Source organism: Rhinolophus sinicus, chromosome 5 (assembly GCF_057876585.1).
Source record: "Rhinolophus sinicus isolate RSI-liver-muscle chromosome 5, RSI-T2T, whole genome shotgun sequence".
NCBI classification, from domain to species: Eukaryota; Metazoa; Chordata; class Mammalia; order Chiroptera; family Rhinolophidae; genus Rhinolophus; species Rhinolophus sinicus.
In genome coordinates this window covers 38,663,298-38,677,094 of record NC_142505.1, presented here as the reverse complement: position 1 = coordinate 38,677,094, position 13,797 = coordinate 38,663,298, and the positions used below count along the sequence as shown (strand labels likewise).

The following is a 13,797-nucleotide window of genomic DNA, read 5'->3' as shown; positions in this document are numbered from 1 at the left end:
GTGAGTTAAATACCAGCAGAGTGGTTGGCATTGTGGTGTCTCTTCAACATCCGTCTTACTCCTGGCCTCTTGCCTTGGGGTTGGGGGTGGACTCTGTTTAGTCAAAGCTAATCAGGTTTCCCTGTCCCCATTGCTCCAGTGACTAAATCGGGCATGGACTTGGGACCAAGTACCAAGGCAAAGCCAGTCAGCACGTGGAATCCAATGAGCCACAGGAGGAGGCTCAGGAATAATCATGAGACCAAATTTAGGCCAATGAGATGAGAGGAAAAATTGACTGGCAGCTTCTGGGAAAAGAGATTCCATTTTCTCTCTAGAAAGTTTCTGAAACCTACTCTCACTCTCATTCCCTGGAGATCATTATGTGAAGATGGATGGCCAAGAGCTGCTTCTGCCATCTTGCAAGCAGAGCAGGGACAATCAAGACAATGCACAGAGGAGGATGGAGCCAGGAGAGTCACGGCAGGCTGAGCAGAACCCTGAGTGCACTTTCCCATTGCTCTACCTTGGGCCTTCCTCTGCATGGGAGCCAATCACCCATCATTATGGTTTAAGCCATTTTGATTCACACAGCTGTTACTTGCCACGCAAAGCATCTTCACCTTGGAAAAAAAAGAAGGCTCTATTGTAGAGCTCAGTCCACAGGGAACTCTAAACAGATCTAGCTTTGAGGAATGACCTGAGATGGCCATGGCCTGAGGGTATGGGGGAGTCAATTTGGAGCCTCTATTCTATGCCTTCAAAGCCCCCATGGATAACACGCTTGTCACAGCCATTAATTAGCATGTTCTGCCCCAGCAAAGGTTCACTCCTGCTGACCTGGAAGAAGAAGGGTGTGAGCCTGGGTATGCCACTTTCCTGGGCATCCAGATGGTCATGTCTACCAATTGTCTTTTACTGGATAGGAATTATGTTTCCAACTCTGTCTGAAGACCTCAACACACATCATCTTATCAAATTTTCATCGATAAGGTGGGTACTTATTCTATAGTTCTGGATGAGTAAACTCAGGCTTAGAGAGGAGAAGTATAGTGGCCCAAGGCCACAAATGTAGCAAGTGGTGAAGTGTGCGCCCTGCAGTGTGAGTATATCCATCCCCACATAGGACCAGATGAGACATCCTGGTGGTACTGGCCAGCCCAGTCCACTGAGGCTCAGAGATACCCCACTCTGGTACGCCACCTAACACCTCTCAACTTCTCCCTCAGCAGCTCCATCCTTAAAGACCAAACTTGGCAACTCTTTTGGATGCTAAGACATTTTCCTACACACTATTTTCTCTCAGCAAAACATTCATGTTCTATATTTTTGACTCAAGAATCCCAGATCTGTGTTGCACTCTTATTTATTAGTGACACAGCTCCAGGAAATCAATTCAATTAGCATTTTGCAATAGGCGGCCAGCATAAAATTTGAAATATATTTGTACTCAGGGGTGGCTGTGATGCAGGATTTTAATACATAATGAATACATTAACAATCTCTTTCTTTTTAATATCTAGGGTGTCTGCATATACCACATGGCTCCTCTGTTAACATTTAGATATAAACATGTTCGTGAATTATTTTAGGAAAAATAAAACCTGATTTCTAATACGAAGAACCTTCTCTAAATTGTTGAGGACATGATTTTGAATTCCTGGGGCTAGATCTGCACCCATTTTTAAAGCTTTTGCTGTACACCCAGCCTTCTGTTAGATTCAGTGAATTATAAGATGTGGGTCATGCTCCCAAGGAGCTTACATTTAGTCGGGAGAAGAAAATATAGACCCTGGGAAAATATAAGAGTAAATTACAACACAATAACGTTGAAAGGCAGAGCGAGATTAATCTGCAAACAAACGATATAGATAGATAATGTGTCTAACAGATCTCAGGGGAAAAATGATGGCCTTCATTTATAAGGTCCTTAACACAGGCAAAGTCCTTTCGTTGATATTTTATTGAATCCTTAAATGGTAAGATAATCCTTTTGCAATCTTAGCCACTATGCTTTTAATTTCTCCCCTCTTAACTCCATTTAAACACATCTCTGGCTTGTGCTTATTGCTACAGGGAGGATTGTGACGGGGGGAAGAGCACACGGAGACTGAAGCTGAGTCTCTTGCCCAGTTTCATTTCCAGAAGTGTACACCCTAAGCGGGGTGGAGAAGACCTGGGTATGGATCAGCATTCGGGGAAAAATGGAGGAAGGAACTCCGGCTTCTCCCAGACTAGGAACTGATTCCCCAGACTGGGGTAGGGGAGGGGGAGGGTGGTAAGACAACAGACGGAGCTAGGGCACCTGAGGCCGTCACCTGGGCTGAGTCCTGGCAGGGTGTGTGATGTTGGGAGGGAATGCTGGCCTGGGGCAGGCATGTCCAGAGATGAACAGATGGACCGCCGATGGTCTTACAGAGAGAACATGAGGAGCGTGGAGATATTTCTGTGCCCCTAAGTAAAGTAAGGACAGACTGAGAGAGCTGTGAATCCTCCAGGACCATTAGTGACCAAGGACCGGAGAGGTGAGCACCATTTTTGTGGCCACCTGCAAGGAAAGATGAATTGGAAGCCCCATCAACACCCTAGACAGGTACAAATCTTCCTGAAATCAGCTGGTACCCGAAGGAAATGCAGGAATTCCAAATTTGCCAAAGTCAAGTTCTCCCCATTCAGATGGAATAGGGGCTTGAAACGAAACCAAGATGGATGTGGAAAAACTAATTGTTTTCTTTGTGACAACAGATTCTTGGCTGCTACACTTACAACTCCTTTCACAGATGATGTTTTCAGAGGTAGGTTACTTGTCCAAGGCCAAACAGCCAGAAATTAGTGAGGCCTAGATTTGAACGTAGCCCTTGCTTGCTCCCAAGCTTTGGACCTGCATGACACACAATGAGATGTGGCTGGGAGGGTCCAGGAGGATTTCTGGGAAGGTAGTAATTGGACTGCTTCCGAAAGATGGGGACAGGTTGGGACTAACACACAGCTAAGGGAGCATGTGCAATCATACTGGGCTCTGTGGACACTGAATGAATTCAGCAGCAACTCCCAATAATTTGTGCCAAGTCTGCTGGGAAACATGGTCGTAGCATTTGGCAAACGTGATTTAATGTAGCCTATAGTATTCTAAGCCAGTTTGTATTGAGAGTGAATTCCCTCTCAGCTTTCTTCCAAGTGAGAGGTGGGGACCACCCACTATAAACATAGCTTTTGAGTCAGTAAGTACGAGTAAAAGATCAACGTGTGCGAATGTACTAGGTCTCTCCCCTTTGCAAAGTGTGTGCAGGATGCTTCTGGTCTTTTCTTCCCCGCTGTCATTCCCATACCTAGTTAGTCTTAGAAACACATGGAAAGGATGGGGGGCCACGTTCCCTCTTGCTTGAGTCAGATGCTGCTCTGTACGTGGCTTGTTGATGGGGACGGCTTTCCATGAACACAATTTCATGGATGGTTGGGCATCAATTTCAAGAAATGCAAATGGTGAGAGCATCTGAAATCTTGCTTTCTCTCACTGCCTCATTTCAGTGATGGAGACATCCATGGAATGCAAAGACTAAGTGAAATGTGTAATCAACCCTCATATGCTGCAGCTTTCACATTGTCCACACAACCCTAGGGGGTTGCAGCTGTAGGTTGCAGGTGACTTGTGGAGACAGATGGTCTGCCATCGTGCATGGCCATGACACATTCTCAGCAGGCTTTCTCGACCCTTCAGTTTTTACATACCCATCTCTAGCCTGTCCAGCAAACATTTATATAGCACGTTCTAAGTGAGCAAAACATAAAGTTCATGGATGACCTCAAAAATCAGCGATCTGGGGTTGGGGACCTAAATTCATGGGGTTGAAAGGATCTCATACATCATCCAGTACATCTCCTTCATTCTTTAGATGAAGGACTGAGGAGCACAGAGGCAAGAGACTTTCCAAAGACACAGAGCAGGTAAGAAGCAGCAGCAGCAGCAAGAATCTGGAATTCTCTTCTAATGCCAAACTTCTCTCCTTATACAAAACCATGAGACCTAATCTGGGGGAGAAATGCCCAGGGAGTTTGGGCAAATGATTTGACCCCAGATACCAGAATCCTCTGATCTTCCTTACGTGGCTGTGTAACACCATCTAGCTTTTCATGGCCCTAGAAGCAGAGTGGTGTAGCACCGTAACTAAAGGTGAGGGCTTTGGTGGCACACACTGGCATGCAAATCCAGGCCCTATGAGACCCTTACCAAGGTATTTATCTTCCCTAAGTCTCAGTTTTTGCATCTGCAAAATGGGGATTGTAATCATACCCATGACATAAGGAAGTTAAAAGAGAAGATGGAAGGGGCTCAGCACAGAGCAGGAGCTCAGAAATGACAGCTAGTTCTAGTGGCAGCAAGAGCCAGTGGACCCCTGGATGGGATACATCACGCGAGTTTTCTCTGTCTCTCTTTTCAGTGGCCTCTTTCGCTTTTTCCCCCCTCCCATCTGGTGTGTCTTAGAGAAGCTAAAATGAAACCGTTTTCTCTCTAGGACCCTTGTCAAATTTTCTAATTTATATAATCTTCAGAATAAGATACAAAGTTGGAATTATAACTCAGTTATACTGTGTTTCCAGACACGAATCACTGAATTTTAAAGCTGATTTCACCTGTGTTGTCTTTAAATCAATACACCCTCACGTGAAACAAACTCCAGGCCCTAAAACAATCTTGCCTTGATTTTTAAATACAGACAATGCTAAGAGACACTCTGTTAATCATTCGTGTGTGTCAGACCATGAACCATACATACACTTTGGTGAAAACAGCCTGGAAAATGGGATGTAATTCAACAAACATTAGTTATTGACCGTCTCTAGGGCTTGGAGTAGGAGGAAAGGCGAGAGGAGAATCTGCGAGAGCAGACAGTTCTCACCTTCTGCAAACCTAGTGGAGTGGGGGATGCAGGATCTGCATGAAGAACTCCAATGAGATGTTTTCCAAAGAGTGTTCTGGGAACACTACTTCACACAGAGTGAGTTCCACAGTGAAATGAAATTAAGGGCTTCAGGTTAAGTAATGTCAAACAGATTGCTGTATTGGTGGGCGTTGGAGACTCGTGATAAGCTAACACGCATTGTGACTCTCCAATGGGGTGGTGGGAGGATGGTGTATGCGGGGTCCCATCCTTGACCTTGGACTCCTTGTGGCAGGGGCCTCCTGTGGGACTGGAGCTTCAGGAAGCCCTCTCTGGGAAATGTCACCTGCATGTAAAGCAGACTATGCCAGCACGTGTCTCTTTCTTCCAGAGCACAGACCCTAGGGATGCAGAATAATTTCAACACAGACTTTATTAAGATAATTTGTACTAAATTAGACCAAGCTTATTAAATGAAGGCGTGTCCTCCATGTCTCTGCACTTGTTTTAGTGTCTGGCAGAAAATGACCTGGAAATGTATACCCGCTCTCAGGACCACATGTGACTCTAATTCCCCTCTCGCTGAGGGTCACATGCTGTTGCTTTACTGCAACTCTCGGTGTTATTTCTACCTTTTTCTCACTTCTTTGACCATTCCCATTATTTGCCTTGGCTCCTCCCAAAAGCCACACGGGGGGTGGGGGGGGCCTTTGTGTCTGTCCCCGAACAGGCGCTAATTCATAGAACCATCCCCTTTTCTACCTCCTGCTGCTTTACTTGTCGGGTGAGGAGGTAGGACTCAGTAAGACCAGGTGCTAGGGGAGAGGGCCTTCCTTATCTGAGACCAGGGGCATGTCACGGTCAGCAGTAGGCAAAGCTGGACACGCTTGGGAGGCCAGAGTCCAGAATGCTGGAGAGAGTCCCTGACAGAGGTGGGGTGAGGTGGTCGCTGGGGACAGCGCATGAGTTGGGACACCTGTGATGAGACCCACCAAGAATAGATGAGGATCAGGCAGGCGGCAGAGTAGTGGCTCCTTAAGTAGTGCCTAGAACTGTGTTTCTTCAAACACGTGTAGCCATTTTGTTAAAAGTACTGTTGCCCAGATGCCATCTACGATAGATAAGAGAGCTGCTCTGGTTGTAATGTTGGGAGAGGTGTGCTGACGTGTCACCTGCTGGGGCACCTCCCTGACCCCCTGGGGGCTCCCCAAAGCCCTGGTCTGGCACGATCACAGCCTTCCTGAGTCACTGCCACAGACAGCTGGGCCTACGTGATGGGGCCCCGGGTACAGGTCCAGGGGCGAAGCGGATGTGAGTATACAATTTTTATTATTTATGAGTAGAACTTGAATTGTTGTTGTTAGAATTGGATGAGTAGGAAATCTAAGGAAAATAACAAATTAATTAGTCTTTTAAATGATCTTCTCCCATGGCGTGACTCAGAGAGAGATAAGGAACCTGGTATTTGTTTAAAGGCAACCGTTTCTGAATCAGCACAGATGGGGCCTGGCCACGAGAGAGGGTCTGAGTCTGTGCTGAGAACACTGTGACACCAAGCACGTGTGACACCAGGTAGAGAAAGGAGGACTCTTCTGGGAGGTGAGGTCCATCCCGGCGGCATGTTCTCTACAATTAAGGTACATGCCAGGCTCTAGGTTGTACTGGCGGCATTTCTCAAGTGTAAATGAAGTAGCAATTTTTTTTAATTACTGGAAAAAATGCCAATGAAAATGGAGTTCCATTGATGACTTGGGCTTTCAAATTCACTGAAAGGACAGAGTAGGCTAATTGGGGCTGCGGAGCTCTGCCCAGCAACAGTCTGGGGCCAGTTCCCAGGAGCACCCAACAAGCAGCTCTTATCACATGACTTTCCATTCCCGTTGTTAAACCCCAATTGGACATTTCACAATTTCACAGGTGGGAGCTAGTTCCCTTGCCAACCTTAAAAAGCACCTGAAAAACTCCCCACAATCGCAGGCCCAATTAGAGGTCCACACAGAGGGCTTACAGTGTGTGTATAAATGGACTTTGGAAGGTTTAGAAACCTGCTGAGATAAGGGCTACAGTGTAGGCCATTAACTTCACAGCACCATGTCCTATTTGAAGAAGTTTTAATGTGCCTTTCCAGGACGCAATGTAGCTCCAAGGAGGAGGTGAGAATTCCTGGGAATCCAAGCTCCTTAACAAGGCAGTACGACACCTATGGTCTGGTCTCAACTCCTTTCCCCCGCCTCTTCTCCACTCATTCTGGTCCACGTACCTCCCAGTGACAAGGCACCCTGAGCACAACTGGCAAGCTTCCCTGCCACGGCACGTGCTGTTGCCTCCCTTATCTCCCCAGCGAACTCTTACTCATCCTATAAAGCCCAATTTTAAAGATTTAAAAGATGTTTTCCCATGCTGAAAATTTATTAATGGATTGTCATCCTTCTCAGGGAAGATACCTAAATCTCCTCCAAGGCCCCAAAGACTGCATGAGTGGGTCTTGCCTACACCACAAACCCTATCTTCTAATTCTTGTCTTCTGACGGACTATTCGTCGGCTTCAAGGACCTCCTTCTGACCTATAGATGGACCTGAGAGGGCAAGTCCGTATGTGAGGGTTAGTCCTGGGGAAGGGGAGAAAAGGCAGTGCATGCAAGGAGCCATGGCGAGGCTGGAATCAGAGAAGCCAGAACATACCACGGTCTTACAGACTGTCTGCCATGTTTGGTTTAGGTACAAGGAGCAGAGAGGGGGTGGAGGAGAGGACTAGCAGGTCTTTTTTATCCGATTTACACATTAATTTGACTGGAACATGCCCAGCACATTCCATGTGCTCAGTGCCGAACCCTTATAACAACCCTGTGAGCTAGGTATTGCTGTAGTTTTATGCATCAGAAAATAGGAGCTCATGGAAGTTAGGAATTCTGCTGTATCCACACAGTTATGAAGTGGCAGGGCTAGGATTTGGATTTGACTCAAACTCAAAATTTTCTGACTACAAAGCCTAAACTCTTTTTGTTGTTGTTGTTGTTGTTGTTGTTGTTGTTGTGTGTGTGTGTGTGGTACTTAAGGAAGTACACAGCAGGGCCATGCAGAGTTCCTGTGGGGTTTTGATTCCAGGGTTGTCAAATATCTCAGAAGGTAAAGGGTTTGTAAGGTTTGTATCAATACACATCAGCTCCTGCATTTTTCCCAACACATAATTATATCAACAAAATGATCAACTAGAAATAGGGGCAGTGAGCCACAGTGAGAGGAGAACAGGCTTTGAAGACGTGGGGTAAAGCAGATTTGACTGAGTGACTTTGGGTAAGCTACTTCACCTCTCAGAGCCTCAGTTTCTTTATCTATAAGTTGGGACAAATAGCACTTTCTGACGTAAACACCCCATTATGTAAAGAATCTCCTTGCAACACTGACTCTTAAAGGAAATGACATAAGGTACTTGCACTCACATTTAATTGGCCAAAGCAAGTCACATGACTGCACTTAACTCCAACAAAGAGTGGCCTTAGTGTCTACCTGGGAAGAGGACAGAAATACTCAGTGAACATCCTGGTCGTCATTCTCCCTCCCACATTCTTGTAAAATAAACGGATACTTTGGTTTAATGTTTGAAAAGCATTTTTGTGCAATAGCTTTTAAATAAATTGTAATCAGATATAATATTAGAGCTGCTATTGATAAAGTGACAACTCCATCTTCAGATGTGGCCTATGATACTTCACAGAGAATAGAGTCAAGGGCCACAAACAACAGTCTCCATCCTAGGGTAGGGTCCCTCACAGCATCTGTCCAGGGGGATTTCAGAATTGCTATGGACCGAAGACTGCTGTATTCCTCAAATTCTTCTTTCTTAATGGAAGTGTTTCTTTGGTTATTCTGTCTTATTCAACTGTTGCATTGTGTGTGTGTGTGTGTGTGTGTGTGTGTGTGTATGTGTGTAGGGGATGATGGTTATGGTGGTGACAAATAATTCTTCCTATTAGTGTATATCCAGATCAACTGGAGCCACATCTGTGTCTGGTATAGAGGCTTCCAGGCATCTCACCCTGAAGAAGAAATCACCAGGAATCACTCAGAGAGCCTAGACCTTCAGCTTGGAGCTAGTAACAGGTGGGACTTTTGGGTTGTCTCATTTAGGGAAGGGTAGTTGTATTTTTTGATGTGGGAAGGAGTGTCAAATATCTGTTGACTAGGTGGACAGTCTGTGCTGTTCATCATTGTTGTTCATAAAATATTTTCAGTTTTTCTTCCAGACATATTATAGATTTTACTTCCCTGACCTGTTGGAGTTCAGTGTGGTCATATGACTAGCTTCAACCAATAAAATGTGAGTAAAAGTGATTGGTGTCACTGGTAGGTGAAAGTTTTAAGGGCTCGTGCACCATTCAGCATGCTTTCTGTCTCGTGTTTCTCGGTAGCCAGCAACATGGCTGCTCATTATGCTCGGGGCCCAGACTGAAGGAAAAACAGAGAAGAGCCTCTGTTGATTTGCATAGTAACTGGGAATGGGGGCTTGCTTGTCACTGCAGTGCAACTTAGTCTATTTTTTTGTAAATTAAAGTTTATTGGGGTGACAATTGTTAGTCTATTTTAATGGATTCTGAGATCATCTTAATTGTTGATAAAAATTACTTTTCATTTTGGTGGCATTGTTTCCCTACCCCGTGGGCATATAACTGGGCAGTAGTGGCTGCAGCTGGACTTGTAGAGTTGCAGGCTGGGGTGACAGAAATCCAATGTGGTCTCTGAGGGCCTCTAAGGAAGAGTCATGGTAAGGTTCATCGTGAGGGCATGAGTAGGGGCCTCTTATCTTATGGGCAGCATCCAGGCCATGTTCCAAAATACCCACAGGCTGCTGTGGTACCAGCTGGGGTACTGAGCCACACCTGAGGGCCTTCACTGGCACAGCTGTGCTCAGTGACTAATGACTTCTGTGAAAACTCTGCATTAGTACCTTGCTATACTAATTAGTTTCCTGGACTCTTGTCAGATGACACAGTTTCCCTTTCCTGATATCCTAGGGAATCTTCCACACTGATGAAACTCTCATCAAGTTCTGTTGTAATGTTCAATCAATTTTTTACTATCATGTGACATATGTCAGACATCAAGTAGATGACCTCAACTCAAAAACACATTTTCCTCCCGTGCATCATTCATGTTTTATTCTCTTCCTGGGTTTCGTATTCCTGCTGCTCGCAGGGCTGCACTCTGTGCACTCATTTCCATCTTCTCTTGCATGGAGCTGTGCAGAACTCACTCTTTGTCCCAACTCAGAGGGGCTATGTCTCCTCTAGTTCACCCTTTGGTTGGCTGGTCCTCTGAAGGCCTATTCTTACACCATAGTCTGCCTGTCCCTTCAGTCCCGCGTGGTGAATGGTCAAAGTTGCAAATCTTGGTAACTTCCACAGAATCCATCCACACGAGGTTGGCTCATCATCTCAAAGAACTAATATGCTTATTTGGGGACTATTTTCCTTCCCTTCTGCTCTGTCATTAGTACTTCAAAGCACCATAGTCCTTTAGGAAGCAAAAATAGAGTCCAATTGATCTGAGTGAGAGACAGAAAGATCTCCTTGGAGAGCTGGTTTTCCTGATTCCAAACAAGAGATTAGCCTGGGTTTGGGGATTGGAGGAGAGGTATCAGTAGAAGAAGTGAGGAGGGAGCAGAGAGCTTTGAGTGGGAAGATAACAAAGAGCTTCTGTCCTCAGGGAGAAGCGATGGGGCTTAGAGTTGAGCTGAACTTGAGAGCGGCCTCCCACAGCCACTCACCCATATTTATGAGTTCCCAGAACAGAAGGTTGTGTGCTGGGACACCTTGTGTGGGGATAAATAAGATCTTTGGCTCCTGACCAACGTGGTGCTAAGCAGAGCCAACTGCCCATTTTAATACAGGATTCCATACTCGGCCTTTTCTTATTCACAGCCCCAGTTTGAAATCAGATAAGGTTTCGGAACAATAAAAGGCATTAGCAACTCAGAGGCAACCGTGAAAATGCTCATGTTGATCTAAAATCAAAATCTGGTTTCAAGCCAAGTGCTTTATTATTACGCAAACTTAGTGTCTGGATTAATCCTTATTTTTATAAGTCCTGTTTTATTAATCAGGGATAGTAAATTTTCTTGGCTAAACTTTCCCACACCACTTGCTTTCCCCTTTTTTCTGTCATTATCTTTCATGGACTGTACACAGATGGGCCAGTAAGAAGGGCTTGACCTAGAGTTACCTTGCCAACATGCGCCGACCGTAAGTTGCATGGCTATGTGAGAAGGATGAATGGGCCAATCGTTGGTCACCAGGTATGGTTCATATGTTGCTCCATCCATGTATAAGGTAACCACAGGAAACTCCACATTGATGACATAGTAATGCCACTCTTTGTCACAAATCTAATGAAAAGAAAGACAAGCAACACTTAAAATTGAACATGCAATGAAACATCACACAGGCTTTTATTCTAATTGTGAAAGAAGGAGAAAGCATTTTGGGGTCAACAATTTGTACCGCAAAGAACTCAATGAACACAATGATTGTTATGAGGTTCTAGAAGCCTCAAACAGGATGGGGCAAACCATGGGGCGGAGGAATGTCACCAGGCAAACATTTGACTGTGGGCAGATTATCTTGGTCACATAATTTCCAGCTGTCTAGCCTGGCAAGTTCTTGGTGGACAGGTGGGGGTGTCAGCTTAAATTTGCTTTGCATGAACATTTTCTTAGTTCTTTAGTAGAGAAAAAGTTAAATTCAAATTATTTTTCTAAATTTGGGGATAGGTGGAGCTATAAAAAGAAAGGTGCTGGATTAAAAGTAGAAATGAAGATGAAGATAGAGAAGGTGAGGCAGAAGGGAGAAAGAAGAAGAAAATGGAAGAGGAGAGCATTAGAAAGGAGTAAGAGAGAAGGCGATGAATATGGAAGAGGAAGAAGGATGAGATCTAGAAAATAGGAACCCCCCAATTCCTTTGTCTCTACATTAAGGCTAGCCCATGGAGCTGTTGTAATCTCATGCCCCTTTCACCTCAAGCAAAATAAATTCTGAGAGAGATAGTCCTCCTAAGGGGCAAAGCTTCGTATAGCCTTTGAGTACCTGGGGAGCACAGAAGGACCACAGATGGGTGCTCGTAGCTGGACATGGTACAGAAAACTCTTATACAATGGCCCCTCATAACCTTTTATCTCTGAGACTTATGGTCTTAGGGCTGGGAACCCAAACCTAACCTTAGTGGATGGGTATGGACATTGGGGGCTAGGATACTGTCACAATTCCTGACCCCAAGTGACTGAACTCCCACAGCATGATCCACAATAGAAATCAGGCCTGGACCGTCTTGGGAAGGGAGACAGGAAGCATAAAAGGAGGAAAGGCAGATGGTGCGCCCTCCCTCGAATCTCCTAAGTGAGTGCCTTGGGAGTCACGTTAGACTCGCTCCTCCACCCCCCTCTGCCTCTGACCCCTCTGCACTCTGTGGAGTCCACCTCTGAGATGTCTCCCGTCTGCATCCTCTTGTCTCCATCGCCCCAGCCATCTGTGGCAGCAGAGACAGATGAGTTCTGCATGAAGGTGACCCCAAGGTGAGGGTGCCAAAGCCCTCCCTACACCCCACAGTGGATTCAGTGTGCTGTTTCTCATGAATAGATAACACCAACAGGGATGCTAAATGATCTTTTCCCTTTCATTTTGGAATAAGAATTTTTTCCTTAATGTTCCTTTTATATTGCCCTGTCTCATGTCTCAGAAAATTGTTCCTTTTGAAGCCCATTAGCCTGATAAATCCTGATGAATATTTTAGGGGCCCGTGGAAGATAAGCAGGAGGGGTCCAGGCCCATGTCTCCCAAGTCCTGTTACATCTCACTGAGTGTACAGCTCAGTGCCTGTTACATCTCACTAGAGGTCCTAACCCAGTTTATATTTCCTTCCTGCTAAATGCTTGAGACTAGACACTGGGTTGGGTGCAGGGCTCCGAGGCTGGGCCTATTACTGGCATGGGGCTGACCCAGGGCTCTACACAAAGGAAGACCTGGAGACAGAGTCCAGGGGTAATGGAAGAGTGAGGAACTAGGGAGAGGATTTGAATAAAGAAGCATTCAATCCAAGGATGCTCAATGCACCTTGGACTTGAGGTTTGTAATCAAGGATAGCCAGGCAGTATGTTCCAGAACCTGGAATATAGTTCACATCCTGGGGATGTTCCCTGATGCATGAGGGAATCTCTGGTCAGGCTCAGGGTTCAGAGGGAACAGGTGGCAGGGCCATGACCTTGACCCCTTGCCCTTTGAAATGTAGGCAGAGCATTAGCGTCAGCCAGGCAGCCGTTGGGGGCTCCCCTATCCTAGCTGCCATCACCACCGTGCCAGGGCCATCGTCTGGAGCACGGCCACCATATTGAATCCATGTACTTCCTGCCTCTACAGCATGCCACATCTGCCAAAGCTAGGTGGAAGACGATCCTCTGGCTAGTCTTTCATAACACTTACAACATTTTTGTAGAACAATACAAAAAAATTCCAAGAAAGAAGATAATTCCATAACTCTACAGCAGCAACAACCCCTCTCAATATTACAGACTTCCCTAGGCATTTGCCCCTCCTCCCCCCGCCCCGCCCCGCAGGCCCCACTACAAGCTTTTCTGAAGTGTGCTCCATGAACAGCAGCCCCTATAATGGCTTGCATAAAAACAGTGACTTTGTACATTGAGCCTCTTTTTTTTTTTGGATTTTCCATTTAATTAGCATATCCAAGACTCCTAGCAGCCTCCAGGTATATGCCTATAATAACTTTTCAACCTTGCTGGAAAATGGATCTTTTCTATTTGTGGCATTTTTATAAACATTCTGTGAAACAACAGCTGGGAAAAGTCTATTTGGATCATACTGCATATACAATTTGAAAGTTTGCTGGTTTCTCTTAGCCTCAGCATTAAAATGCCTTCACCAACTTCATTTTA

The 13,797-nt window shown here is 45.5% G+C and overlaps 1 protein-coding gene across 1 annotated transcript in view; it reads right to left on the bottom strand.

The window, feature by feature from the left end:
- The window catches only part of CLSTN2 (calsyntenin 2), a 565,080-nt gene that overhangs the window by 23,935 nt on the left and 527,348 nt on the right, over nucleotides 1-13,797 (bottom strand). Inside the window, exon 9 of the mRNA XM_019747346.3 lies at nucleotides 11,079-11,241. Coding sequence (XP_019602905.3) covers nucleotides 11,079-11,241 — 163 coding nt within the window. The remainder of the gene's footprint in view (nucleotides 1-11,078; nucleotides 11,242-13,797) is intronic.